Below are 25,483 nucleotides of genomic sequence, written 5' to 3' on the forward strand. Positions count from 1 at the left end.
CTGATCTTCTAACCCTTTCTCTTCAAAAACAACCAACGTTCTCTTCATGTATCATAGTAAAAACCCGTGCTCACTGTTTTGACAATGAACGTGTACAGCCTATCATCACTGATTCAACACTTGACCTTATTCTCTATCCACACTGCAGCCTGTACGTTCAAAATCTGTGGACGTAAAAAAACAGCAAGAAACTGGCAGGAGAACCAGAGTCCTTATGATGTGTAACTTCGTTTCAGCTCAAAGTCCACGCCATGGGGCTATGTAGCCTCTCACTCTAGTTTAGCACCACTTTATCCATTTCTTAGACCACAGGATCTTCTAAGCAACACAGCTAAAGCAACCAAAACAGTTCTTGTTACATAAGACCTCGGCTATCAATCCACCTATACACATAATACATACAAAAAGAAGAGCAGGCTGATAGCAAACTGCGCTTCACCCGCCAAAAACCTCGCCTCCGTCGCTGAACATTCTGTTCTACTACTCCTCCAGACTTCGACTCATATGCGTCGTCTGCCACACCGGGTCATCCACATCCACCCACAGGAGAGTAAACCCCTGTCGCTCCCAGAACTTGATTGCGCCAGGCAGAAAGGGGTGCGTATGCAGGTAAAGCTGCTTCAAGCCAGCGTCCCTCGCCGACTGCACCAGGGCGGCGACCAGCTTCGAAGCCAGCCCGCCGCGGCGCCAGTCCGGGTCGACGTACAGCCTGACGACCTCGACGACGTCATCCCCGGACCGCAGGTCGAGCCCCGGGAACCGGTGGTCGTAGTGCTGGTACCCGATGGTCGCGATCAGCTTGCCGGCCGAGCGGGCGATCAGGTACGCCCCTTGCGGGTGATGGAAGAACGTCTCCTCGAAGATGGCCGCGTCGGTCTCGGCCCTTTTGGCGCGCCATTCCGGGCCCAGGTGGGGGAACATCTCGGCGCGGGCTTTGTTGGTGAGCTCTGCGATCTCAGCCATGTCGTCGGCCGTGGCGGGCTTGATGCCAAAGTCCATCGTGGTGGTGGTGTTGCCGAGAGGCTTTGACGGCGTGGTATCCATTGTGGGGTTTCCTGAGACGGACGCTCTTGTTGTGGCTTCGATTCGTTTACAACCGTCCAAGGATGATGTCGATCAACAGTGAGTGAGAGGTATGAAAGAGCACTGGAACCACCGGGATTGAGACAGGTGACGGACGACTTCTCGCTTCCTTGGAGGACACTCTTCACAGGGAGAGGAAAAAATGGCGAGATTAAAGTTGACAGATTGATAAGATGGTTGCAGCGACATCGGGCCCTGGTCGTAATTTACTTGCTCAGGCTCCACCAGTAACCAGCTCGAAGGAATGTGTTCCCAGCACATTGGGCTTACTAAGTTTCGTATGGCGACCATCGCCAAGGCGTCGACCTCATCAAACGACAGGGTTTCCCCAGCCACTTCTGCTCTATTTCGTTCCAAACAATGAGTCCATGGCCGAAGGCTCTTCGTGGTGGGAAGCATATCAAAAGAGCGGGGAAAGTGAAGAACCCTAATGGGTATGGAATTCTTATAATACAAGTGTCTGAGCACCAGCAAAGGAGCGTCGCTCGATGGAGGGAGAGAGAGGCTATGGAAACATATGCTTAAACCAGCGAAAGAAGCCATTAACATCCCAGCTCACTGCTCAATTTCAACCCATCCCATATCAGGTCTGGACAAGGTCCATAGCCCATCCTCGGGCGGGCTGACCTCGTACCCGGAGCCCTCTCCCACAACCTCCTTGTCGACGCCGACGACTTCCTTGAGGTTCGGCAGCCTTTCCCCTCTACGCTCCATCAGCTCCCTGACGTGGTCATCGACCACCTCGTTGAATCCCTTTACATAACCATAGAGACACAGGAACTCCAAGTTGGGCGGCAGCGCGTCAACGAGCCTGAACGGCGGTTGTTGCACGAGTTTGTAGGGGGCATGCGGTCGCACGCCGAACGGGGTACCGACGCCAACGAGCGCTTGAATGTTGATGCTCAGTCGCGTCAGCGCAGGGAAGTCGTGGAGCGAGCCGATTGTCCTGTCGTAATCCCGATCGAGGGGCATGTCCTCGGGGTCCAGCGGACCCGAGCTCACGGCCGCGTCCAGGAGAAACCACTCGTCCCGTTCGATCTCCAGGTCTTCCGACTCTTCCTCATCCTCATCCTTATCCTCGTCCTCGAAGTAGAATGCCGCACTGCTGATTGCATGCTCAATGTCGAGATCCAGGGTCTTGAGGGTGGCCTTGTGGGTCAAGAGGGCCCTAGAGACGTTTCTGAGTCCTATCATGGGTGACCCTCCGTCGGTTGACCTCAACCCGCCAACGGAGATGGTGAAATTCTAGAGACCTGGGGTGATTCGGAGCAAACATGCCAACATCGAGCCGAAGATGTCTGTGTGTCTCATCTCAATGGTCTTGATTGGGGCGGAACCGCTCCCCGGTGGGAAGGTATAGCGGTACGACTGGTATTCTCCGGTTGCATCCAGAATCAGTCTAGAGAACCTGGGGAGTCGGTGGAATAATCTCATCATCTCTAGGTACTCAGTCCTGTAGTAGTATCTTTCGTCCTCTCCCTCGGACAGGCAGAGCCTCTGAGCGCTTTCTAGGTTCTGGAAAACACGGTGCTCTTGCGGAACCAAACCATAGTTGGATTTGTAGAGCATCTCTTCGAGGGGCTTGAAACGCCATCCCGCGATTTCTCCAAAGTAGAGATGGGTGATGTTCCTGCAAAAGGACAGCAGAAGAACAGCAACGGCAGAAGCGTAGTCGGTAGCGAGCTTCTTGACGCCGTCGGCTTCGTGAGGCTTCTGTCCGAGGAGCAGCTTCATCTTCCAGGCCAGAGCCGCAATCATGTCCTCGGTCCCTTCCGGGTCCAGGCCGAGGTCGCGGATGCGATTTTCGAGAAGTCCGTGGGCACGTTTGTCGACGGGCTTGGCGGGATCGTGTATGCTACAGAACACGTGGCCGCCACATAAGCCACAGTGGCAGGAACGCTCGTTGGGCCAGCGATCTGTGTCAATCGTCAGCTCTTTAACCGTCAGTGCAAGCTCCAGGTCGACTGCGTAGGAAGCGAGGATCGGGTAGACTGTTTCCAAGTCTTCGGCGTGGACGAGTCGGATCCGAGAATACCGAAGTGGCGAAGACCACGGCGGAGCCATGTTGTTATAGATTGTACGTGAAGATTGTGAATGATGGATGGTGAATGACTTGGTTGAAAAGGGTTGTGGTCTCTGGGAGGTCCTTGAGGAAAGAGTAAACGAGCACGCAGACAAGCACTGCGTGCTTTTATTCATTCGTGAGACGAACATTGTTGTTGGAGGGTTTAGGCAGCTGTTGGTGGAGCTGTCGAGCAAAACAGGGATGGCTGTAGGCGACAAGGACAAGTTGGGGTTAGTCTCTAGGCTGCCCTCCGGATGAAAGAGTTGTTGGCTGTTGGTTGTTCGTTTTCCCCTTTCCCCCCCTTTTCCGGTGAAAATGACAGGGACCCGTGCCTTGGCTCATCAGCTGGTTCGCCATGGACTGATCTCACATTATCGGAACACTTCATACGAGGAAACCTGGTAGCGATGTTGGTATCCACTTGTATAATCTCCATCATGAACCAGAGCATTGTCTTGTGCAACCAAACCCGCAAGAGATCATTGGTCATACAGTAATGTTAAGCTTGTTTGTTATCAAGGTTGACCATTAACGATTCTTCGTGAAAGAGTTGTCAGTGAGTAGAGTTTAAGCGGTCCGGCACGAAGCAAGACGTTGAACTAGCCAAAGAACTAGGCTTGCCTAACGTTGTGCCACGACAGTCTAGTCGATGGATTGTAACAGGTACATTCATTGCTTACTAACAATTAGCAACTTCTTGGGCTGGTGGTTCTCTCCTTGACTTGGCTATATGATGTAGATCATCGGCTGTACTTGTATCAAACTTTTCCCAGCTTTCGCTCAATCCCTAGGCTGGCTTTCACAATCCCTCCACGGCGCCTGCCTGCCTTGTTCACTTCTGTCTTACGAGAGTAGACACCTATAGACAGATAAAGTTGTAATTCGGATTGCAATAAGGCACGGCGCGCCAAGTTTTGGAATCAAAGTGATGCACTAGTTATCAACAAGTGAGGTTTTGTGTGTTTCCAAACTCAGCACAGCCAACTCTGGGAAAGTTGCGCCCAACTGCTCCACAATCTTTCTCGCTGCCATACCGGCAGATGTATCAGTGATATCGATGATGAACCCATCCAATTTTGTGTCCTCGTAATGGGCGAGGTCGTCAAAGTCGAACAAGTCCAGTCTCCGGAGCCGTCTCAACCAAGACCCGTCCGTCAGCTTGTTCAGGACCCGACCCGAAGTGATGACGCATCGAGCGGGATTCGTCGCTCGGCGTATGTTCTCGTCCTCCTGGCAGGTGAGCGAGACGGGCAAAAAGGGACGGTGGGCCTGCTGTGCTGCTGGAGATATTCAATGGATGTATCGACTCCATTGTTTGTGTCGGTTTGGAAATCGGTAAACATGACGATCTTGTCCTTTTGGCTTTTGGAGAGTACGTATTTCTCGAAGACCAGCTGTCTCTCAGCCTTCCTTGCGTCCCAGTATCGAGGGTTTCGACGCGAGAGTTTTACTTGATCGATGAGCTGGTGAGTGTCGACCAGGAGAGCTCGACCCGTCCCAAGAAGGCCAAGAACCGCGGTGGCGACGGTGAGCTTGCCGGTTCCAGGGTAGCCATTGATCCAGATGACTGGTGCGCCTTTCTCTGTGGGATTTCCGGCATTACTTGGGATGCTATTCAAGGCTTGCGCAAAGATTGGTTCCATCTCGAGGTTCTGTTGGTATAAATTTGACTCTGAAGGTGGCATGGAGTTGAACGACGAAGCGACTGTTGCTTCTGCGTGTATTGAGTTTGTTGAATCGAAAGAGCGATTTGAGGTCAGGTCCATGATACTAGCGGTGGTTGAGACGATTGAAGGTATGCAACCGCAGACTTGTTAGCTGTAACGTCGGGCACCTACTTATAGGTACCCCCTACATTTGGGCACCCCAAAAATGCCTTAATACTATGACTAGCCTCCTCATTCCTCCTACCTCCAACTATTACAATAATTACAATACTTATCCAAACAACTTTATATTTTAGGAATACCTTCTTCTATACCTTATAGTCTAATACACTAAAGATAAGGTCTAGTAAGCAATTAAAGCTATTAGTAATAGTATAGCTATAAAGAGGGTAAGTATTGTATATAGTATTCTAAGATTAACCCTTTAGTATTAACTTAATAGTAAGTAGGCTAAAAAAACTACATTTTCTAACCTTTAGAGGCTTTCCCCTAATTAGGAGTATAAGCTAGCTGAATAAATTTGCATTTAATATACTTTTAGAGTTACCCTAATTTATCTATAAGTAAAGCTATTTGTAGAAAGGATCCTCTATACTATAGGAAATATAGAGCCTATAGGAAAGGGCTAAGTTTCTACTTTTATAAGGAGAAATCCTTTAGTTAAAATTTAGAGAAGTTACTCTATTAATTCTAAATGTATTAATAGGGTATTTACTAAGATTATTAAAAACTAATTTAAACTCCTTACTATACTAGAGATTATTAGTATTAAATTAACTAATAAATATAATATAAATAAGACTAGTATTCTTAAGAGCTAGGAATTTAATAGGCTAGTACTAAGTATATTTAAAATAAAGTCTATTTGCAAGAAATAGCTTAAGTTAAGAGTATAAGTATTTATTATTAAATATATTTCTACTCTAAGTTATACTCTTAATCCCCTTATTATATATAAGGGCAAAATAGTCTAGTAGTAGTAGTTTCCTCTAGATTTTAGCCCTTATAAAGAATAGTAATTTACTGTAATAGAGAATAAATAGACTATAAATAATACTGCAGTTAAATAACTGCAGAAGGTCTTCCTCTCTTAAACTATTTCTTAGACTACTTCCTAAAGTAAAGAGAGTAAGAATAAAATTAAACTATTAATTATTAATAGCTATAGGAATTATATAATAATAGAATTTATATAAATATATTATATTAATAATATTTACTTCTTATTCCTTCTACTATATACTTTCTATATTCTCTAGCTACTAAACTAGTTAGTCTTTAGCTCTATAAAAGTAGCCTATAGGAAGAAGCTTAAATATCTTAATTACTAGAATAACTCTACTATTATAAGTAAGAGAAGCTTCCTTAAATATTATTAAAAGGCTTATTTAGTAAGCCTAATAATATAGAATATTAAAAGTAAATAAAAATAAACTAATTTATAGCCTATTTCTATAGTAAAGCCCCTTATAAGTAAGTTGCTACTCCTATTAATACTAAGAGTATTAAATTAGGCTAGTAAAGGGCAGTCTAGAGGTTAGGGAGATAAAGAATAAGTATTTACATTATTTGCAGTAGTATAGTTAATACTAAGGAAAATAAAGAACTTAGTTAAATAACTAAAGTTATTTATAGAGCTAAATAATAATATTTATACTTAATACTTCCTTTTTATAAAAGTAAAAAAAGGCTTTAGTAAGTAGCCTTATAAATTAGTAACTACTTAGTATAAGCTAGAGCTCCTGCAAGCTTAAGTTACTAATAATACAATAAGGAAAAGAAGAATAGTCTAAATTAACTTAAATACTAAGTTTACTAATATTAAGGACATCTAGAAGGCTCAAATTAAGACTAGTAAAAAAGAGGATATTACAGATAAGTCTAGTAAGTCTAATTTACCTAGTAAAGCTGAAAGCTGTATTGTAGTAGCATCTAGAAGAGTGCAATAATTAATTAAAGTCAATAGTTATAATAGAGATAGCTTCATTTTTAGAGTGCCCAAATGTGGGGGGTGCCTATAAGTGGGTGCCCGACGTTAGTAAGACACATTTACATACATTGATTGCTTACTGTATGTGGATGCCCCCTTTTTGGATGATTAAATAGTTCATGTAATCGAATCATTGCGTAGTCGAAGGTTATCATGAAGACTTCAACTCTAGAGCTTCTGTCTCGGCGAACTGGATTACCAGTAAAATACCGAGAACACGAAGGAAAGAGCTCGCCTGCTGGCTGGTTCCTTCCTAAATGTGCGTACAGTAAGTGCCGTTGCTTACTGCAGTGACCTAGCAGTGTTGAATCAGTTGTTAAAGATGATTTATGCCAAATTTCTTCCAAAAAGTAATGGTATACAGGTAAAGTGCATGTCTTGAATGTGAATCAGCGCGACCCTAGTACTCGATCGAATTGGCTGTCCACCGGCTTCCCACCTTGAGAAACCAACTTGAGTGTGGTTCTAACACAGGCCTTCGTACTTCCAGCTATCCATCTGCTATATCTATCATCAAAGATCTCGTAAGCCGTGATCCAAAAGTCCACGTAGCGACTTCCCCCCAGCTCGGATGCCGAGATGTCCGGGGCTGACTCCTTTCGCTTCTCGCCTTTACATTCCCAAGAATTAGCGCGAGGAACAAGAACTGACTCGTGGAATATCGGACAGCGAGCTTGTCCACATGGAGGGGTAACGGACTGTATTGTACGGTTGGACAAACAAGCCATGAAATAACTATTATTCAGCAGCTCGGAGTTGACTAATATATAACACCAACCCCAAAGTCTCGTATGTCGCTTTTTTGATCCAAATCCCCGACCCCCCCCCCCCCCTGCAACAACACTCCATCATATCCACATCATGACTCTGTCGACTTCTAGAATTCTGCTTAAGAAGGGAGTACTTCTCATCCACGACAAGGATGGAAATGTGAACCCTGTGCGGTCGGACTTGCTGGTGGAGGGAGATAAGATTGTCCAAATCAGCGACGACATCGAGGCCAGCGGTGACCATGTCAAGGTGTTCGACTGCGAAGGCAAGGTGATATCGCCCGGTTTCATAAGCACACACCACCATGTCTGGCAGACCGCTCTCAAGGGTCGTCACGCCAACCACAGTCTTCTCGAGTACCTCCCGACTGGCAGCTATGCTGGCGCGCTCTACTCCGCCGACGACGCCTTCTGGGGAGAGCTCGGTGGTGCACTGGAGGCAATCGACGGTGGCACCACCACGGTTGTGGACCACTCCAGCCTGAACGTTGGCCCCGAGTACCGTGAGCATGACAATTCCATTCCGGTAGAGGCTGTGCTCGAGGTACTGACCTAACCAGCGCCGACCATGATTCAAGCTCTCGCCGCCTCTGGTCTTCGAGCTGTGTACTGCTATTGCGTCCCTACAGTAGTGTCCAGCTGGAGTCCGCTCACATGGCAGGACGACTACACCTCCCCAGATGTTCTTGTACCCTGGAAGTCGCTCGCTTCGAATGGCCCATACGGAGATGGGAGGATCCAGCTCGGCTTCGCGGTGGACAATGTGCACCAGTCGCCCGACGAGATGAAGAAGCTGTACTCGGAGCTTCGTGCGGCGAAGGCCAAGGTCATCACCTCCCACAGCGCCGGGGGCCTGGCATACGGCAACGGTCCCAGCGTGGCTCAGCTCCTCGAGGGCCACGGCCTTCTCGGGCCCGACATCCTAGTCTCCCACGCAATCTCCCCCAGGGATGGCGACGCGGGTCTGTTCGCGAAGCGCGACGCTCACATCTCCTCGACCCCCAACACGGAGCTCCAGGCGGGCGCGCCTCCCGTCTGCCTTCGCCCCGAGTTCGAAGCGCAGTCGAGCCTGGGCGTGGACTGCCACTCCTGGGGCAGCAGTTTCATGCCGAGCCAGATGCGTCTCGGTCTGCAGCACGCCCGTACGGAACGCTGTGCGGACCTGGGTAGGCAAGGCAAATGGAGCCGCCACGTCGGTCCCTCAGCCGAGCAGGTCTTCAACCTCGCGACCATCGGCGGTGCTCGAGCGATCGGCATGGCCGGCGAGGTCGGCCAGATCCGCGTGGGCGCCAAGGCGGATCTTGTGATATTCGACACCGGCAGCCCCTCGATGCTCCCGGCCGCCGAGGAGGACCCCGTCGCCGCGATTGTCTTGCATTCGAGCGAGCGCGACGTGGAGACCGTCATTGTCGGCGGTGTCATCAGGAAGGAGGACGGGAAGCTGATGCCTGTGTCTGTTGCTCATGAAGTCCCGGGGGCAATCGATCTCGGCCTCGTTGGAAAGGAAATCACTTGGAAAGATGTTGCCAAGGAGCTGCTTGAGAGCCGGAAGAGGCTCAACGAGAAAGTGGAGGGCATTGACATGAAGGCTGCCGAGGAGGTTGTCATCACCAACTTTTACATGAACCGAAAGGACATGGTGGAGCAGGCCTGACTCAGTCTTTGTGTGTTTTAGAGCACATTGACGATGGCAAATACCCTGAGTGTATTTCAATCTAGTTCCGCAAACCTGTTCACTCGTGCCAGTCCCTTTCGTTTTCATTCTCTGAGGTGTAAAATTATACTTTTCTATCAGACAGGTAAGGTTACGTTTAGCATAGAATATAAAGTCTGTTGTTCATCTGAAGCCATTAGCCATGTCACCGGAGTTAAACCACAGAGTTATCAATGAGATGTCAGCATGTTAATTCCGTCGCAGTCTGACGATAGATATTCTATCCACTGTACAGATAATCTGTAAATGCCTGGTTGTTGCTTGTCTAGCTTGACAAAACACGTTCGCCCAAGTAGCTGTGTTAGCCGAGATCAAAGCCGACTTGATGTCCATCTGCTCGATAAAGCCGCATCATCTATCGTCTTCCTGGTCCCACATACGCCTCGTCCATGACATTGCGGGGATGCAATGGCGTGATTATAATTACCGCGCCGTGCCCGCTACCGAGTCAAGGGCATTACACCACAACTCATCTTCCAGCTTCACGGCTACAGCCCTCACTTCTTCGTCTCCTCTTCAACACACAGAAACCCCAAAACAGGTCCTACCGAGAACCAAACCAAACATGCCAGAGTCCAAGGTGATCCCGCCTGCGACCTCGGCCGTCGCCAAGCCGACGGCCACCTTCACGGGCGACGTCTACATGGAGCTCATCAACCGCGACGACCACGCCGCCATCGCCAACGTCACCTTCACCCCGTGCGCCCGAACCCACTGGCACACGCACGCCGGCGGCCAGATGATCCGCGTGCTGTCCGGCACCGGATGGGTCTGCGACAGGGGCGGCGAGGCCCGCCGGATCAGGGCCGGCGACACGGTCTGGGCGGCCCCGGGCACGACGCACTGGCACGGCGCCGACGACGGGAGCATCATGACGCACTTTGTCGTCGGCATCGGGGAGACTACGTGGCACGAGGCCGTCACGGAGGACGAGTACAAGAAGCGGACGACGGAGTAGGGTGGGTGATCTGTGAGTATATGAGGTTTCAGTGTCTTTGGGTCCGTTCACGCACTGACATTTGATACTATCCAAGGGGGTTGGTTAATTATATCATGGTGATGACTGGGCAGACGAAAAACCATCCAACATGTATGAAAGACAACGAGTCCGACCAATCCATCAACTCACTTATCCTCGCTTTTCGTACTTGCCAGTGACTTGAATCTGGGGCGTCTGGAAGACATCCCAGTTGTCGGCAGCTTTGGGGTTTCCAAAAGGTTTGAGCGTGGCAAAGCGCATGCTATCCCACAAGCGTTGTCAGCAACTTGCCTGGTTCCAGTCACGAAACATCGTTCTACTCACGTGTAGTTGCCAAGCTCAATCTGGCTCCCGTTGCCCAGCTTGCCGAACCACCAGAACTCGTGGTACGAGGCCTGGGTCTGGGCGTTGCGGTACAGGTCGATCTTGGGGTAGGTCCAGGTGTCGTCCGGGTCGTAGACGTTGGGGTCGAAGTACGAAACGCTGCCCGCAACGACGTGGCTGGTCGCGGGCCCGATGTATCCGTTCCGGCCGGGGACCGGGGGATACTCCCATCGCCTTTCAGTCCAGCCGGCCTCGTAGATCTGCATGAGGGAATACGTCAGCATCATGTTTCATAAGTATGAAGGAAAAGGATAAGGGTTTTATGCTTACATCCCATCGAACCTCCTTGGTTCCCCAAATGAGCTTGGAGTAGATGACGGGGAAGTCCTGGGGCCCGAAACGGTCCAAGTTGAAAGAGTATACGCTTGGATAAGTCAGATTGCGAGACACCAGTCACTGACAACGGAAGACCTACTAGTCTCTCTGAGTGGTGAAGGGGTAGCTTGGGCGGTAGATGGGACTGATCTCAGCCTTCAGATTCGCCCCGAGTCCTTTTCACTAAGGTTAGTCCCAGGGATCTTCTCAATGACAAGGGGTTCAAGAGCTTGCCTAGATAAGGAACAGAGAGCTGCTCGCCGTTGTTGCCCGACACAATGACTTTCCCGCTGTAAATCGGCAAAGCAGACGAGTTCCATCCCAGGCTATCGGGGTTGGGGAAGTTGACGCTGTCGGTGTTAGTAGTTTCGCCTCGGGTCCGGGGGGAGGGGGGCTCTGGAGGCACTGTCTTACCTCACGGTCTTGCTCTCACCGGGCTTCAGGGTAAAGTCTCGCGGAACAGACACCTGGACCGGCAGGCTCTTGGGCGCCAACTCGGTGAAGCTCTTGAGTCTCTTCTCGCCTCCCCAGGGCTCGACAAAGGGGAACCAGCCGAGGATCTCGACGCCCGCGGCGGCCTCGTACGAGAACTTATAGCTGACGTCGTTGGCGCCCTTGTTGGTTACGGTCACGTCGTGGTAGCGGCTGAAGTAGTGGGTGTCGTTGAGGGCGATCTTGTTGAACGCGAGGTCGGTGGTGTAATTAACGACCTTGAACGCATTGACGAGGCCGTTTCCGACTTGGGCCACCGAGGCGGAGAAACCATAATCGGTGGCCGTGCCATCAGACCAGGGGAGCGAAGTCCCGCTGGCGATGATCTTTTGATGAAGTGCCTTGGCGAGACCCTTGCCTGGACGACATCAGTAACACGTGGAGATGGTGCTGCTCAAGCAGTGCTTACCATGCACGGAACGTCCACCGTGAGCGCTGATGTAGAGAGCCGCAACACCAGCGACATATGGTGTGGCCATGGAGGTGCCCGAAAGGAGAGCATAAGTGTTATCGAGGTATGTGCTGAAGATCTGGAGCTCTGTTAGAGAACGTGAGACGCAGGAGGGGAGGCTCCTTGTACTTGCCTGACCACCGGGCGCCGCAATGTCGGGCTTGATATCCAGATCGTTGGACGCTCCCCACGAAGTGAACGTGTTGGGCCGTCCACCAGCGGGATACTCCAGTCCGACCACCTGTTCGGGGTTGAGCGAGAAGTCCGCAGTGACGTTGCCGCCAGCCTTGACAGTTTCGATGATGGCCTCGCCCGCGGCAGCGGTGATGATGGCGATGAGGCCCACGTCGTCGGTTGTTCCGGGAGTGATGAGAGGGCCGTCGTTGTTGTAGAAGAGGATGTATTCGGCGCCGAGAGCGACAAGGTTCGCCTGTTTGGTGGCGAACGTGCAGGTTCCTCGGCGAACCAAGGGTATGACCCCCTCGAGTCGACGTGTGCCGTTGGGGTAGGGCTCGCAGCCGTCTGCAGGTTCGGTGGTGTCGAAGTTCAAGGGGACCACGGGCCAGTCGGTGATGTCGGACGAGAAGTAGTACGTTGACGGCAAATAGCCAGCCTGGGATGTATCGGTCAGCGGCGGGATGTCAAACCTGGACCAAGTCCGCTCATACCTTGACTGTCTTGCTCTCTCCGTTCAGGGTGGAAGTTAGCTCAAAGGGCGACGCAGGGAACTTCTCCGTCTCGACCGAAGCAACGGCGAGTACGTTTTTGCCCGAGGAACCGCTGCTCCCGAAGAACGCTCCAGCAGCTCCCGAGTTACCATTTGCAATAGTCACAACGACACCTTCATCAACCAGACGAGATGCAACTTCGGCCCAGGCATTGGTAGACCATCCACTGGGTCCACCAATGCTAGCTGTGATAATGTCAACCTGATACGCGAATTAGCGGGTGCCGGATGTTACAGCAAAGTAAGGATATACTAACGCCATCGGTGTAGGCTCTCAGGAAAGCCTCGATAAGAGTAGCGTCGTCCGTCGCATCCTGAGTCCAAGTCAGATTTCTGGGCATAGTAGTGGGATATGATTGCGTAACTCACGAGCTGAGCAAAGACCTTGTAGGAGTAAATCGAGGCTTCGGGAGCCACTCCGCTCCAGCTGTGTAAGTTCTCGTGTCAGAAAAGCTAGTCGGTCCTAGGACGCCGAACTTTTGTCCTGCTTACAAGTCATTCTTCCCTGCAATGATACCAGCAACATGGGTTCCTTTCCACTGATTAGCAGTTGACAGGACCGTGAGATAATTGTGCCCATACCATGGCCCAGCTGGTCTTCTGGATCGTCATCCGGGGACTTGTCCTCGTAGGGCCAGACTGCATGTGACTGTCAGTATTAAAGCCAGCAGGATCAAAAACAGGAATGCTCACTGCCGTTGCCAACGAAGTCATATCCGCCGGCGACTTTGAAGCCCTCGCCAAACCCGCCTCCGAGCTAGAAACGTTTGGCCGTCAGGACGCTCACCTTTGACTTTTTTGCTCAGTGAAGGAAAATCAACGTACTGCCGGATGTTTGTACCACGTGCCGGAGTCCACGACGCCGACCTTTACACCCTGGCCGAAGATGCCCTGGTCATGAAGCTTGCTGACACCAGTGGTGTTGTGCGCGGTGTAGTCCCCCGCCGCAGCCTCCTCGATGGCCCGGAGACCCTCGACGGGAGACAAGGCGACGCGGGTGTTCTGCCAGACGCGAGCGACGCCGGCCAGGCTCTGCAGGCTGTCGATGTTGTGGGTATCGGTCTCGATGCTCGCGCCCGAGAAGACGTCGCTCTCAAAGGTCTTGACGACCTTGATGTCGGTGGCCAGCGCGACATCGCGACGGGCTTTGGCGGAGCCCTGGATAAAAAAATCGCTTCAGCAAGTTTACTTTGGATGACTGTATCGAGGGTTCCGATTGCTTCTTACCGACGTGTACTCGATGATGTAGCTCTTGGCAACGGGGACGGTGGCGTTGTTGGTCTCGTCGGGAGTCTCCTGAGACTGTCGTGTGACGAGTGTGTGCGCCCCTCCGAGGACGGGGAGCGCAAGAAGACCTGCGATGCCGAGCAGCTGCATCTTGAAGGCCGATCGAATTAGAAGATGCCTCGCTGTTGGAAGCTTCAGCCAAGGTCGAAAGGGAAGATGCTCCTGGGTCGCCTTTAAATGTCCAAATTAACCACCACAGTGATGGCGATAGCGAATCCTACAGAACACCGGGACCTGGGGTTGTCGTCACATTGCCGATACGGGCACGTTCGTGGAACCTGGTGATATCGCCATCCTCGTCGAAATGAGCTTCCTTCTTGGGACAGCAAGGGTGCCGGGGTAGGGCGCAAGCGGAGGATTCCTGGAAACCGACATCTCCGCCCTCTCGGCGTGTCTCATCGAGCTGGTGGTGAATGATCCACGGTGGACAGTTGCGCTTTTCGCGCGTTCTTGCACTGACGATACAAAAGTGAGCAAACGGGACCGAGTGGTGATCTCGGGAAATGACCCTTAGAGTCAGGATCTCTTGCAAGGACCAAAGTTATAGAGACGGAACGTAGATGCAATAACAAAACTGAGGGGTCAACCACTCCGTCTTGCTCAATGTGACCCAAGATGTCTTGCCAAGATCCCGCCCCTGGATTGTCAGGGCGTGGTCAACGGTCGCTCGCAGGCCAAAAACTCGTGTTGGATGGATTAAGGATGATAAGGACTGGCGCTCGCGGGCTATTGCGCAACATCGCACCATTGCTGGTTCAGTACAGGGTTAAGGTCACGGGAGGTCTGAAGGTCTGGCGTGGCCAGCTGTGGCCTCGCTATCGTCCCGAACATGCATCTACTTCCAGGATAGTTATCCATTGCAACCTCACTGCCTGCAGGCTGCAGGTTCCTGCATGTCGTGCTATCATTCACCTCGTGTTCGCCATGCGCATGCTACCCAGCCCGTCCAAACCGTCTTGGCGAGAGGGAAAGGGAGTTGGGTGCATCGGCCGAGTCCTTTTCCGGGAATAGTGGAACAACCCGTCTCGACGGACTGCAGGATATGGACATGAAGAACACTCGACCTGGCGACTTTGGGGTGGTACTGTTGAGTTTATATGAAGGCTTTCCCCTCGGCGATCGCAGAGTCCCTCCCGGAGTTTTCCCCGGAGAAAGCCGGGTTTGCCCCACAAAACCGGGAGGGATGCCGGACTTGAGTATTAGACGAAGCCGGAGACCTGGATCAATGGTGCACACATGATCCCGGCCCGAACAAGCACTGCGAAAGCTCCAAATTGTGAACAGTCTAGAAGATAGAAGCACTGATTATCCGTTCTTGGCTTGTTACAACATTAGGACTCTAGCCCCGGCCTCCACTAGCCAACCTGACTATGCTGCAATTTGTGTTCACCACTGGTCTTCCTGGTAGCAGAACCCACAAGTACAGACCCGTCATCGCTGCCTCGGTTTCACTCTCGGTGCGTAGCCGACTTCTCCTGATGCCCCGTCTCCTCGTCGCTGTGCACCCCGTGCCCAACCCTCGCCTCGCGGTGGTGGAGCTCGTCCTCCATCGTCTCGTCCCCGGCGACCTCGCGCATGTCCGAGTCATCGGCCACGTCGAAGCTGCGCCGCAGATGCTCGGGCCCGACGAAGGTCAGGAGGATGACGTACGCGAACACGCAGCCCATGAAGATGCAAATGACCCTGCCGTAGTCGAAGCGTTTCGTGCCGCCCCGCGGCGGCAGCGGGAACTGCTCGCCGAGGCGGGCCTCGATGGTCGAGCTGGCCGACGATACGAGGTTGCCAAGCTGGTACGAGGTGCCGACGACGAAGGTGCGGAAGGCGCCCGGGCTGAGCTCCATCAGGTGGATGGGGATGACGCCCCAGGCGCCCTGGACGCAGAACTGCTCGAAGAAGGCGGCCGCCATGACGGCCTCGGTCGTGACGAAGGTGTACGGGTAGAGCAGGGCGCCGCCGACGACGCAGCAGACGAGGATGCTGAAGCGGCGGCCGAAGATCTGGCTGCAGTAGCCGACGGTGGTGCCGCCCAGCATGGCGCCGAGGTTCGCGACGACCTGGGTGACGGTGACCTGGTCCGCGTCGAAGGAGAACTGGTTCGTCAGCATGGTCGGGTACAGGTCCTGGCTGCCGTGCGACATGAAGTTGAAGCCGGCCATGAGGAGGACGAGGTAGGCCAGCAGCAGCCAGTGCTTGCGCACGGCCACCTTGCCCTCCTTGAGGAACGTCGACGTGACGCTTCCGCCGGCCGCCGCTGCCGCCTGCCGCCCGGCGGCTTCGCGGATGCGCTTATGCTCGTTGAAGGTGTCCGTTTCGGGCAGCATCAGGCGGAAGAGGATGAACAGCACGGGCGGGCCGGCGCCGAACCAGAAGAGAGGGCGCCAGCCGTGCGGGGTGGTGTTGACGAGGCCTCGGGCAAAGGCCGCGGCCAGCAGGTATCCGAAAGCGTACTGATCGGCCAAATGTCAGTATCGCGAGGGAGGAGGGGGGAATCGAGAGGGTATGGCAGGGGTTTCAATGTTTCATGACTTACACCTTGCTGTAGGACACCGGACATCATGCCGCGTGTCTCGGAGGGGAGGTCTTCAAGAGCTGTTGCTGCTGCATTGCCGTACAAACCGCCCATGGCGATGCCGAAGAGAGCGCGGCATGCGAGGAACTGGTCGTACGTCTGGCAGAAGCCGGTTCCCTGGGGACGTTCACCACCACGTGTCAGCTTTCGTCTTCAATAACGCGACGCACAGCGGTCTCGCTGATGTCATTCGTGTTACTGATCTCACATCACTAACAATGAACTAAGAGACGACTAGAGGAGTAGTGAAGAGGGGGAGGGGGGGTTTGGTGGTTGTGGGGGATTACAGGGGTTCCCCAACGGCACGGCCAAGCCGGGAAGAGAGGGGGGAGGGGAAAGCTTGTCTGGCGTAGCTCAGGCTCGGCACAGACGTGCCGTTCGAGACCAATGGGTGCCGAGGACGAGGGGGAAAGGAGAATGGGTGAGTGATTTCTCTTACCAGCTCGAGGGCGATGAAGAGGAGGTTGTTCACGACAAAGGGCCACTTTCTGCCGTATCGGTCTGCTGCGATGCCGAAGATGACGGAGCCGACCGATCGGAACATGAGGACGAGCGTGATGCCCCAAGTGATGTCGGTCTTGGACTTGTTGAACGTCTCGGAGAGCTCCGTGATGGTGAGCGAGACGGTGAAGAAGTCGAAGGCGTCCCATGTCTGGGGTCCGGGTTGTCAGTCAGTACTACTCGTTGCCGCCCCGATATCAGGATAGCCGGACGCGAGGGGTTCGGCAACGTACCCAAGCAGCGAAAGCGACTGCGAAGAAGGCCCACTGGCGTCTGTTGATCATCACCACGAGCTTCAGCGGGTTGGGAGCGCTCAGCATGGGCGGCTTCAGCGTGGTGAAGCGCGTCCCAAGGTACTGGCCGGCGGACATGCCGTGCCACGGCTCTTGGTCTCCATGGTGCTCGGCGCGAGGGCTCTGTTCGGGGTCGATGTGAGTTTTGTCGCGAGGACTGTCCATGATGGGCAGTTTGCTAGGTCGGCGAAACGCAGTTCAGTCAAAGAAACAACTGCAGGTTGAACACGATGGTCGAGGCACAGGTGTCCGTCTGGCAAGTGGAACAGTCTTATATCGAGCCATAGCTCCGATTAACTAGGAACGGTGTGCTCCCCGCGGTCACTTCCATCACGAGCAGGGGGGGGCATTACATGAGTCAAAACCACTATCAATGATGTAGGCCCGACGACCGACGAGGGACGGGGCCCTGCCTGAACGACGCCGCTATCCATTCTGGGGAAGGTTGGGGGGATTGCCGAATCCGTGGAGATAGCGCGGAAGTGTAAGTGAGTAAGTGTGGCTGGCACTCGCTGTCATTCATTCAGTCAGCAAGTCTCCTCCTCCCCCCAGAGAAGCTCACCAAGAGCGAGCTTGATTCGGCTTTGGAACATGCACAAGACGTGACAAACTTTGACGTAGACTCTGAAATAAACCGAAGTGCCGCCGCATGTTTCCTTTCTCTTGGCCCCGCCTCCCGTCAGGATCCCCGACTGAGAGCGTTGCAACCATGATCCATCGAAGCCGGATGAGACGAACGCTGAACCTCAACGGGTAGAAAACCCCATGGGGAGGTGTACCTCGGTTTTTACCGTGACGACACGTCGAATCGCCAAGACGGGACGGCACCGGGAGGCGGGCGAGGTGCCCATGGGGGTATCAATCCACAATGCCCTCCACCCTTCCACCCTTCCCCCCCCCTTGTTCTCTGCCCGCCACACAGATGGCAACAGAGGAACTTAAGTAAGCTCGCGTAGCACCGGCTCACTCTGCGCCACTAGCTAGTCCATATGAGCTAAGTGGTTCGGTGGCTCACTAAGAGCTGTAAGAGCTGGGACAACTACCGGGCCGTACGCATCGTCGTCATTGGTAATGCATGGCTAGCCTTCTCCTCGGAGCTTGTCCTCGGAGGTAAAACAAGCCTGCATTCTTATGCAACCTTTACAGCATGTGTCTTTGTCACCTATTCTCATCGCCTGTAAAATCCCGACTCAATAGCCTCGGAGCTGGTACGCGGCACCGGCGCCGACATCGGGCCTGGAAGCCGGGGGTGAGGTGGGTCCCGGTTGGCGCCGGCTGTCTTTTGTTTGCAGGCGTCCCTGAACCCTTGGACGTAGCTCGCATTATTAGGGAGCCAACATGAGAGGTGGCCCCAACTACCTCAAAAGGCAACGGCGGCTTTTTGGTTTGCTTGTTAGTCACCCAAGAAATAAAGGACTTTGCTCCCTCGGCTGTAAACTCGAGGCCTTGGTCCAGGCAATCCGCCAGCAGCGCTTTAGGGCCCCAACGTGTGTCTCTTGCCATCACTGGGACAAAGGCCTACAGGACGTTTTGGTCGATTTAAAGACACGAGGAACATGCATGAGTATCTGTGCTGCTGGCTAGCATTCAAACCATTGCCACTGAAAAACTCAAGGACGACGCCCTTTGCTCACACAGGCTGCGGACATCCAGCGGCCCTAGAAGGTTCAACTGTCTTCCCTGCGTTGTAACACTCGACTCAAGATTTTGTTCATTTCCCATTGACTGTTCGTAAATTACCGGCTGTGGCTATGTCGAAGGCAGCTTGACCCCGGTCTCCTGCTCCAGCAACTTCACGAGCTGATCCTGCCTCTCCTCATCCTCCGTGATCGGAACAGGGCTGTCCTCCTGGCCCGACGGCTTGAAGTACTTGCCGGTGACGTCTCCCGCGCCCGTCCCCTCGGCCAGCAGGACGTAGGTCGCGATGCCGTCGTCCGCCAGCCCCGTCGCGCTCTGCCCGCCCATCTTGGTCGGCACCCAGCCCGGGTCGATCGAGTTGCTCTTGACGTCCGGCCACAGGCGGGCGACGGCGTTGGCAAAGGTCGTGATGAGCAGCTTGGAGTCGAAGTACGCCTGGTCCTGGTTCCAGCCCGCCTCGCCGCGCTCGCGCCACGTCGGGTCGGCGAAGCTGGTGTCGCCGTTCCGGTGCAGGCCCGACGAGATGTAGACGACCCTCTTGGGCTTGTTGATGAGGGCCGTCAGCAGGTACGGCGCGAAGACGTTGACGGCCGTCAGGCTCGGGAGGCCCAGGTCCGTCTTGCGGTAAGGGCCGCGGTAGAGGCCCGCGTTGTGGATGACGACGTCGAACGTGCCCAGCTTGTTGGCCTCCTCGGCGAGCTTCTTGGCCTCGTCGAACCGGGAGAGGTCGCCGACGAGGACGCCCTCGGCGCCGGGGACGGCCGCCTTTGCGTCCTCGGCGCGCTGGGCGTTGCGTGCGTGGAGGACGACCTGGTGGCCTCTCTTGAGCAGCGTCCGGGCGGCAACGGCGCCGAGGCCGTCGGATGATCCTGTGATGAAGATTCGCGCCATTCTGGTGGTATGCTTCCGTTTTTATTGAGATTGACTGATGATTCCTTGCCTTGCTGTAGGAATAGAGGGTGTTGGCCAACGGGGATGATATATGTTGGCCGACAATCGGGTTTCGTCGGGGTCCGCGCATTAATAATGCGGCAACAGTCGGGCTTAACGTGACCGCGAAGACGCGAGCGAAATCAAGCGGGGTTCAGAATTGATCACGTCATCCCATTATCAATGCGTTCCCTACCAGCTCCAGGAGGCCACCGACATAAGAGGGATTGAGTTCAAGGCTTCGAGTTGAGCGAGAGAACGGAGTTGGACGTTGCCAACCCCATGTTGTCATACAAGACTCAGCAAGTGCAAATGTGCGTACGATTCCATTGGGCTCATAGTGGTTCAATCATATGAGAAGCGAATGACTCTCTTGAACAAAAACAAAAATCTCTAAGAGAGCAAGTATCCTCATTCTTCTCAGCCATAATCATCATGGCTGATCAGGCTTCGACATGCATGTGTGAGAACCAACCCAACTAATTGTACGAGTCTCAAAGACGTCCATATATGTTCTGACGCCCAAAATCATGACTTGATCGGCGAATTGGTCTTCGTTCAAGAGCAGAGTTGCCTCGGGACAGACCGTCTGGAAGGACTTCTCCCTCCGATGAATGCATTTAGAATATGCGTTTGGTTCGAATCTGCGTCAGCAGCGAACGCCTCCTCAGCATGATCACCGTGGACCTCCGTCGCTTCAACTCTGCCAACCAGTAGACGCCAATGAAACCCGCGGGCCATCCATCGGGCTCCGGCAGTGTGGCTTTCTTCGGTTGTGAGGTTACCGTCAATATCCCCTAAATTCGATCACCGAGAGTCAATGCAAAGCTGACATCAGAGCGCGTGGATGTGCCGCATCAGACCATTCCTCAAAATGTGCCTCGAACGGGCTACACACAGTCTGGTCACGATTATCAATCGTTCTGAAAGAAGACGATCGAGGCAGGTTGCACAACAGAGTGAGTTGACCGGACGGCAACCAGCTCCATATACTCTCCCCCCGCTTCCAATACTATCTGCGGGTTTCGATAAAAGCTGCAGGTTGACACAACCCACCTTCAAATTGCAACATCTACCCTCTGCTATGCCGTGCCGGTGTAAGTCCGCATGACGCCCAATTACCGGATCTAGAGTCTATGCAGACATGGGTCGACTAAGAATGTACGAGAGCTCAGAGTTGATTGGCGGCTCATGTTGAGTTTAGGGTTACACCATGGCGCTCTCTACATGTACGCTTTTGCGCTCTGAGTCAGACCCGCCCATCAAGGCCAACTTCGTCCTGATAATCTGCAGCATTCAGGTGAGAAGTTTGATAGTAGTATTCACTACAACACCAAAACTCTTGGTGTTTGGGCATCCGGAGCGAGGTTCCATCGCGCATGATCACTTTGAAAGTTTAACACTTTGGAGATGGCAGTGCCCATGTTTTTGGATGGTTAAAAGAGCCTCAGTATGGCCGGAAGTCTCAAAGAACATTTCCTGCGGTCAACACTGCAAGCCTGGTTTCTGTGATGCGCACAGAAAACGAGGATCCATCCTTGGAAGCGGTGGCAGGCCTTACCGAAACACCAAAGAGTCTCATGCGCTCAGTCGGTATTGCTACCTTGTGGCAAACCTCCACGATCAACAACACTGGTTGTGTGCGACATAGGCTACATAACAGATGCAAGTCATCGTTCATGTTGCAGTCTGCTTCGAGAAGGGAAGTCGAGCGGTTGAGTAGGGTGTGCCAGACGGTGCCACTCAGCATTGGCACATCCGACTGTCTTATACTGTGTGTCGAGAATGGATGCAGACGGGTCTATACGATGCAAGTCAGCGATGATGTTGCAACCTGCGTCGACGGTGAATGCCGAAGAGCACGGAAGAGAAGCAGCTCTCCTCATCGTGTGTTCCGTAAAGAGACGAGAGACTCTACCTCCAAGACGGTATCCAAAGAAGGCCCTCGAAGTATATAAACCCCCTCGAGTCTTGCCTATCTCCCTCGAAACTATTCTCCTCATCAGCAACCACACAGTCTTCCAGCTCTTCCAGACCAACCTCCAACAGCTTCATCATCTTTTTTGATCCATCTCACAGCCTCTTCTCCAAGCCATAACAATATTCGTCAAAATGCAGTACCTCCTTGCAGTCATCGTCGGAGCTGGCGCCGCGCTCGCTGGTGTTGTCCCTCGCGCCGAGGCCTCGCCGGCCGCCGTCGCCGTCGGCGGTCCCCTCGAGGGCTCGCTCCAGGCCATCACGCACTTGTACATCTGTCAAAACATCAACTTTGGCGGTAGCTGCGTGAACGTGGAGGTTAGCACCGGTGTTTGCTGTGAGTACCTTTTTCCCTTTCTATATTTTTTGCACAGACTGTTTGTTCGATTGGCGTCCGGGGACCAAGGGGAGTGGGCCTGCGATACCCAAAGTCGCATTCCCATCCTACTTGGAAGAAGTGCTTCCGAGGAGGGGGATAGCGAAGGAATGGCATACGCTGACCTGATCTCACTCGAACTAGACAACCTCATCAATGGCTGGAACGACGTTGTCAGCTCGCTCGGCCCGGACGCGGGCACTTCGTGCACCCTCTATGAGTAAGTCGACCCTGCACAAATCGCGCACAAGAGACCCGCGCAACCGGCAGCAAAAAGAGTGCAAACCAACTGACTCCAACCAGGAACGCTGGCTGCACCGGTGCCGCTCTCCCTAACATCGTCAACCCCGGCATCTCCAACTTGGGCGAGCGCGGCTTCAACGACCGCGGTAAGTCGGACATACATGAAACCCCTTCCCACCCTCCTTTTGTGCCCCTGAACGGCACCGGTAGTTGTGGCAGAATAAAAGAGGATGGGCGACAGACGTTGATGTAACCTTGAAACTGACTATTGCGTCTTCACCCACCATCAGCGAGCTCGTTCCGATGCTTCTAGATCGTCTCCAATGCGGCCTCGCGACGTTCTATCCCTAGTACAATGACAACAACCACTCAGAGAAGGCGCTGCTGTCTGGATCCTGGTAGCACGCTTCTGAACGAAGGATAAGCGCGGAGACGACGACATTCTTGTGTGATTGGAAGGACAAGAGGGGAAGAGAGTGATGAGGGAGAGTTGATGTTGTCTCTTGGTCCTTGGGTGTGGTTCTCTTCTAAATATACAGTCATCCAGCTATCAGATACATTCTATACAAGCAACAATTGATAGGAGGTCAACCTCCTTCACTAAAAGACGTATTCACTGGTGCCAGAAAGAACTACCCAGTGAATCTCAGCAAACGCTTTGTATCCGTTCCGCATCACATGTGCGCAATCAGTTAGTCAGCTCTGAAAGCTCAGATTCCATCACTATGTAGACGTGGGGCAACTATGAAGAACCGATGCCGGTGCCGGTTTTCGATATACGGTTGGGTTGCTTACCAACTGGATCGACCGGACGCTGCCAATATAGTAATGATAAGCACGGGACCTTGGACGGAGTTCGTCAGAGTAACACAACATGAATCAATGTTACGGAAACTTGATATTTTCAGAAAGCAGAAAAGTCTGGTGTGCAGGATGTTGTCGTTGATTGTCATCATTATTTAAAAGACTTTGGAAAAGCGAGCCTCCACCCCGGCCTCATAAAGATTGCCGGTCCAAGAACCATCAAAACTCCTTTTAGTCACACGTGGAAACAGAAAATTCATTAATCATCATAATATTACGTCCCATATAACCGGCCCTACTCAGTATACGTACACAAACTCGTCGTTCTGGCTGTCCGTCATGTCCAGGAACGCGTTCTCTCCCAGGTGAGCACCCGAGCCATCGTTCTGCGCGGTGGTGTAGCGATGCTCCATGCTCAGGTCCTGGATCTTCCTCGGCTTGCCGTTGGCCACCCTCTTGCGCTCCTGCATCTTGTTGGAGACGACCAGGTTGACGACCTGCAGGCCAATGATGGCAAGGAGCGCGCAGGTGATGCCCATGACCTTGGTCAAGCCAGGCTTGTACTCGGGCGCGTCCCTGGAGTTGAAGAGCAGCGGGCCGATGATGTTGCCGGCGGACGAGCCGGCGTTGTACAGCGACATGATGACGGACTTCTTGGTGGTGCCGGCGATGTTGGAGATCATCCACGACACGATGAGCGGGTTCCCGCCGAAGAGGAAGGCGAGCATGTAGTAGGCCGCCAGCAGCGGGGGCACGTTGTCCCGGCCGAGGACGTAGAGCATCACGGCGCCGGCCAGCACGGGGGCCAGGATGGCGGCGAGGAAGGCCGACTTGATGCGGAAGCGGTGGGCGAGGTAGGAGGCCGGGAAGATGACGATGAGCTGGACGAAGCCGAAGGGGATGTTGAGCAGCGAGCTCCTCTCGCTGTCGAAGCCGAAGCCGGAGATGACAATGGGCCCAAAGGTGTTGGTCACGGCGGCGGTGACGTTGAGGCACACGGCCATGCCGATGAAGAGCCAGCTCTTGGGCTCGTACAGGGCCTCCCAGACCTGGCTCCACTTGAAGTCGCGGCTGCCGGTGCCGGTCTGGTTGGCGCGGAGGCGCTCGATGGCCTGCAGCTTCTCGTGCTCGGTGAGGAAGCGGGCCGAGGGGATGTCGTTGTCGAGGACGACGTAGACCAGGGGCGCCGAGAGGACGGTGATGAGGCCGACGAAGATGAAGAGGATCTGCCACGAGTGGATGGCGCCGTCGATCTGGCCGAGGCCGTACGACACGGCGGCGGCGAACATGGTGGCCAGGCCGTTGGTGCCGTACCAGCAGGCGACGCGCATGGGCTGCTCGGCGCGGCGGTACCACTGCGAGGTGATGACGGAGAAGAGCGGCAGGCAGCCGGCCTCGAAGAGGCCCAGGAGGAAGCGCGTGGCGAGCAGGCCGGCGTAGTTGTGGCAGGCGGCCATGCAGACCTGGGCGATGCCCCAGCCGAGGACGAGGCACGGCATGAGCAGGCGGTGCGGCACCTTGACGATGAGCCAGGACGAGAAGGGCTGCCAGGCGAGCTGGGCGATGGCGGCGACGGAGCTGACCATGGAGTACTGGTCGCCCGTGAGGTTGCAGTCCTCGCGGAGGCCGAAGATGGCGCCGTAGCCGAGGACGGACTTGTCGAGGATCTGGAGGAAGTAGACCCAGATGAGGATCGAGAGGATGCGCTTGTCGGTCTTGCGGCGGATGCGTTTGTTCTGGCGGGGTGCGTTTGGTTGTTAGTCGAGTGTCCCCTGATGTCTCTGCTGTGGGTTCGTTCAATGGGCAGGGCCGTGGGACTTACATCTTCTTCCGTGAGCTCGATCTGCTGGTCCCCGATCAGGTTCGCCGCCCGGTCGGCGCCCCTGGCCGTGTTCTGGCCTTGATGCTTCAGCTGCTCGACATCTTCGGTGCGGTGTTCGTGTTGGGAAACGCCGTCTCCGGTCTTGGACACAGTATTGTCCATGGCTGGCGGTTCTGGCTCGTGTCTTTGGGGTTTCGGTTTCTCGCGGAGCAGACAAAGACTCAACAAGGAGAGATATCCAAAAGGCAGGCGTCTCCTTGCTTTAAGAACAAACCAATATATGCAACACACGACGATCTCTGCCATACTTATACAGATGCACCGTTACATTGGGCGGGCATCGGTGACCATCAACATCACCCCCGGTTACCGCCCCCTTGACCGCTGAGATACTCGGGGAAACTCG

General features: G+C 53.7%; 11 protein-coding genes across 11 annotated transcripts; 3 read left to right on the forward strand and 8 right to left on the reverse strand.

The window, feature by feature from the left end:
* Nucleotides 1-480: 480 nt before the first annotated feature.
* Nucleotides 481-1,044, reverse strand: CH63R_05122 (Acetyltransferase; the record flags this gene model as incomplete). The annotated part of the gene is made up of 1 exon (XM_018300097.1): nucleotides 481-1,044. One exon carries the CDS (start codon nucleotides 1,042-1,044, stop codon nucleotides 481-483), a length of 564 nt encoding a protein of 187 aa, XP_018161343.1.
* Nucleotides 1,045-1,638: 594 nt separating this feature from the next.
* On the reverse strand, nucleotides 1,639-3,147 carry CH63R_05123 (F-box domain containing protein; the record flags this gene model as incomplete). The annotated part of the gene is made up of 2 exons (XM_018300098.1): nucleotides 1,639-2,251; nucleotides 2,366-3,147. The coding sequence occupies 2 exons, from the start codon at nucleotides 3,145-3,147 to the stop codon at nucleotides 1,639-1,641; spliced, it is 1,395 nt and encodes a 464-aa protein (XP_018161344.1).
* A 1,164-nt stretch (nucleotides 3,148-4,311) lies between these two features.
* Nucleotides 4,312-4,914, reverse strand: CH63R_05124 (Ribose 5-phosphate isomerase A; the record flags this gene model as incomplete). The annotated part of the gene is made up of 1 exon (XM_018300099.1): nucleotides 4,312-4,914. The coding sequence occupies one exon, from the start codon at nucleotides 4,912-4,914 to the stop codon at nucleotides 4,312-4,314; it is 603 nt and encodes a 200-aa protein (XP_018161345.1).
* A 2,752-nt stretch (nucleotides 4,915-7,666) lies between these two features.
* CH63R_05125 (Amidohydrolase) lies at nucleotides 7,667-9,229 on the forward strand (the record flags this gene model as incomplete). The annotated part of the gene is made up of 2 exons (XM_018300100.1): nucleotides 7,667-8,078; nucleotides 8,136-9,229. 2 exons carry the CDS (start codon nucleotides 7,667-7,669, stop codon nucleotides 9,227-9,229), a joined length of 1,506 nt encoding a protein of 501 aa, XP_018161346.1.
* A 625-nt stretch (nucleotides 9,230-9,854) lies between these two features.
* Nucleotides 9,855-10,247, forward strand: CH63R_05126 (Cupin domain-containing protein; the record flags this gene model as incomplete). The annotated part of the gene is made up of 1 exon (XM_018300101.1): nucleotides 9,855-10,247. One exon carries the CDS (start codon nucleotides 9,855-9,857, stop codon nucleotides 10,245-10,247), a length of 393 nt encoding a protein of 130 aa, XP_018161347.1.
* Nucleotides 10,248-10,418: 171 nt separating this feature from the next.
* CH63R_05127 (Serin endopeptidase) lies at nucleotides 10,419-14,014 on the reverse strand (the record flags this gene model as incomplete). Its single annotated transcript, XM_018300102.1, has 14 exons — nucleotides 10,419-10,530; nucleotides 10,593-10,852; nucleotides 10,923-11,016; nucleotides 11,183-11,317; nucleotides 11,382-11,817; nucleotides 11,869-12,523; nucleotides 12,579-12,839; nucleotides 12,895-12,951; nucleotides 13,007-13,064; nucleotides 13,130-13,169; nucleotides 13,220-13,276; nucleotides 13,331-13,394; nucleotides 13,463-13,795; nucleotides 13,865-14,014. The coding sequence occupies 14 exons, from the start codon at nucleotides 14,012-14,014 to the stop codon at nucleotides 10,419-10,421; spliced, it is 2,712 nt and encodes a 903-aa protein (XP_018161348.1).
* Nucleotides 14,015-15,372: 1,358 nt separating this feature from the next.
* Nucleotides 15,373-17,452, reverse strand: CH63R_05128 (H+ symporter family protein; the record flags this gene model as incomplete). Its single annotated transcript, XM_018300103.1, has 4 exons — nucleotides 15,373-16,371; nucleotides 16,455-16,610; nucleotides 16,933-17,145; nucleotides 17,228-17,452. 4 exons carry the CDS (start codon nucleotides 17,450-17,452, stop codon nucleotides 15,373-15,375), a joined length of 1,593 nt encoding a protein of 530 aa, XP_018161349.1.
* Nucleotides 17,453-17,845: 393 nt separating this feature from the next.
* CH63R_05129 (uncharacterized protein) lies at nucleotides 17,846-17,998 on the reverse strand (the record flags this gene model as incomplete). Its single annotated transcript, XM_018300104.1, has 1 exon — nucleotides 17,846-17,998. The coding sequence occupies one exon, from the start codon at nucleotides 17,996-17,998 to the stop codon at nucleotides 17,846-17,848; it is 153 nt and encodes a 50-aa protein (XP_018161350.1).
* Nucleotides 17,999-19,036: 1,038 nt separating this feature from the next.
* On the reverse strand, nucleotides 19,037-19,816 carry CH63R_05130 (Short-chain dehydrogenase; the record flags this gene model as incomplete). The annotated part of the gene is made up of 1 exon (XM_018300105.1): nucleotides 19,037-19,816. The coding sequence occupies one exon, from the start codon at nucleotides 19,814-19,816 to the stop codon at nucleotides 19,037-19,039; it is 780 nt and encodes a 259-aa protein (XP_018161351.1).
* A 2,151-nt stretch (nucleotides 19,817-21,967) lies between these two features.
* Nucleotides 21,968-22,675, forward strand: CH63R_05131 (uncharacterized protein; the record flags this gene model as incomplete). The annotated part of the gene is made up of 4 exons (XM_018300106.1): nucleotides 21,968-22,169; nucleotides 22,353-22,428; nucleotides 22,512-22,597; nucleotides 22,662-22,675. The coding sequence occupies 4 exons, from the start codon at nucleotides 21,968-21,970 to the stop codon at nucleotides 22,673-22,675; spliced, it is 378 nt and encodes a 125-aa protein (XP_018161352.1).
* An 879-nt stretch (nucleotides 22,676-23,554) lies between these two features.
* CH63R_05132 (Major facilitator superfamily transporter) lies at nucleotides 23,555-25,383 on the reverse strand (the record flags this gene model as incomplete). Its single annotated transcript, XM_018300107.1, has 2 exons — nucleotides 23,555-24,991; nucleotides 25,078-25,383. 2 exons carry the CDS (start codon nucleotides 25,381-25,383, stop codon nucleotides 23,555-23,557), a joined length of 1,743 nt encoding a protein of 580 aa, XP_018161353.1.
* Nucleotides 25,384-25,483: the final 100 nt, after the last annotated feature.

The sequence above is a fragment of the Colletotrichum higginsianum genome, chromosome 3 (assembly GCF_001672515.1).
Source record: "Colletotrichum higginsianum IMI 349063 chromosome 3, whole genome shotgun sequence".
In the NCBI taxonomy this organism is placed as follows: Eukaryota; Fungi; Ascomycota; class Sordariomycetes; order Glomerellales; family Glomerellaceae; genus Colletotrichum; species Colletotrichum higginsianum.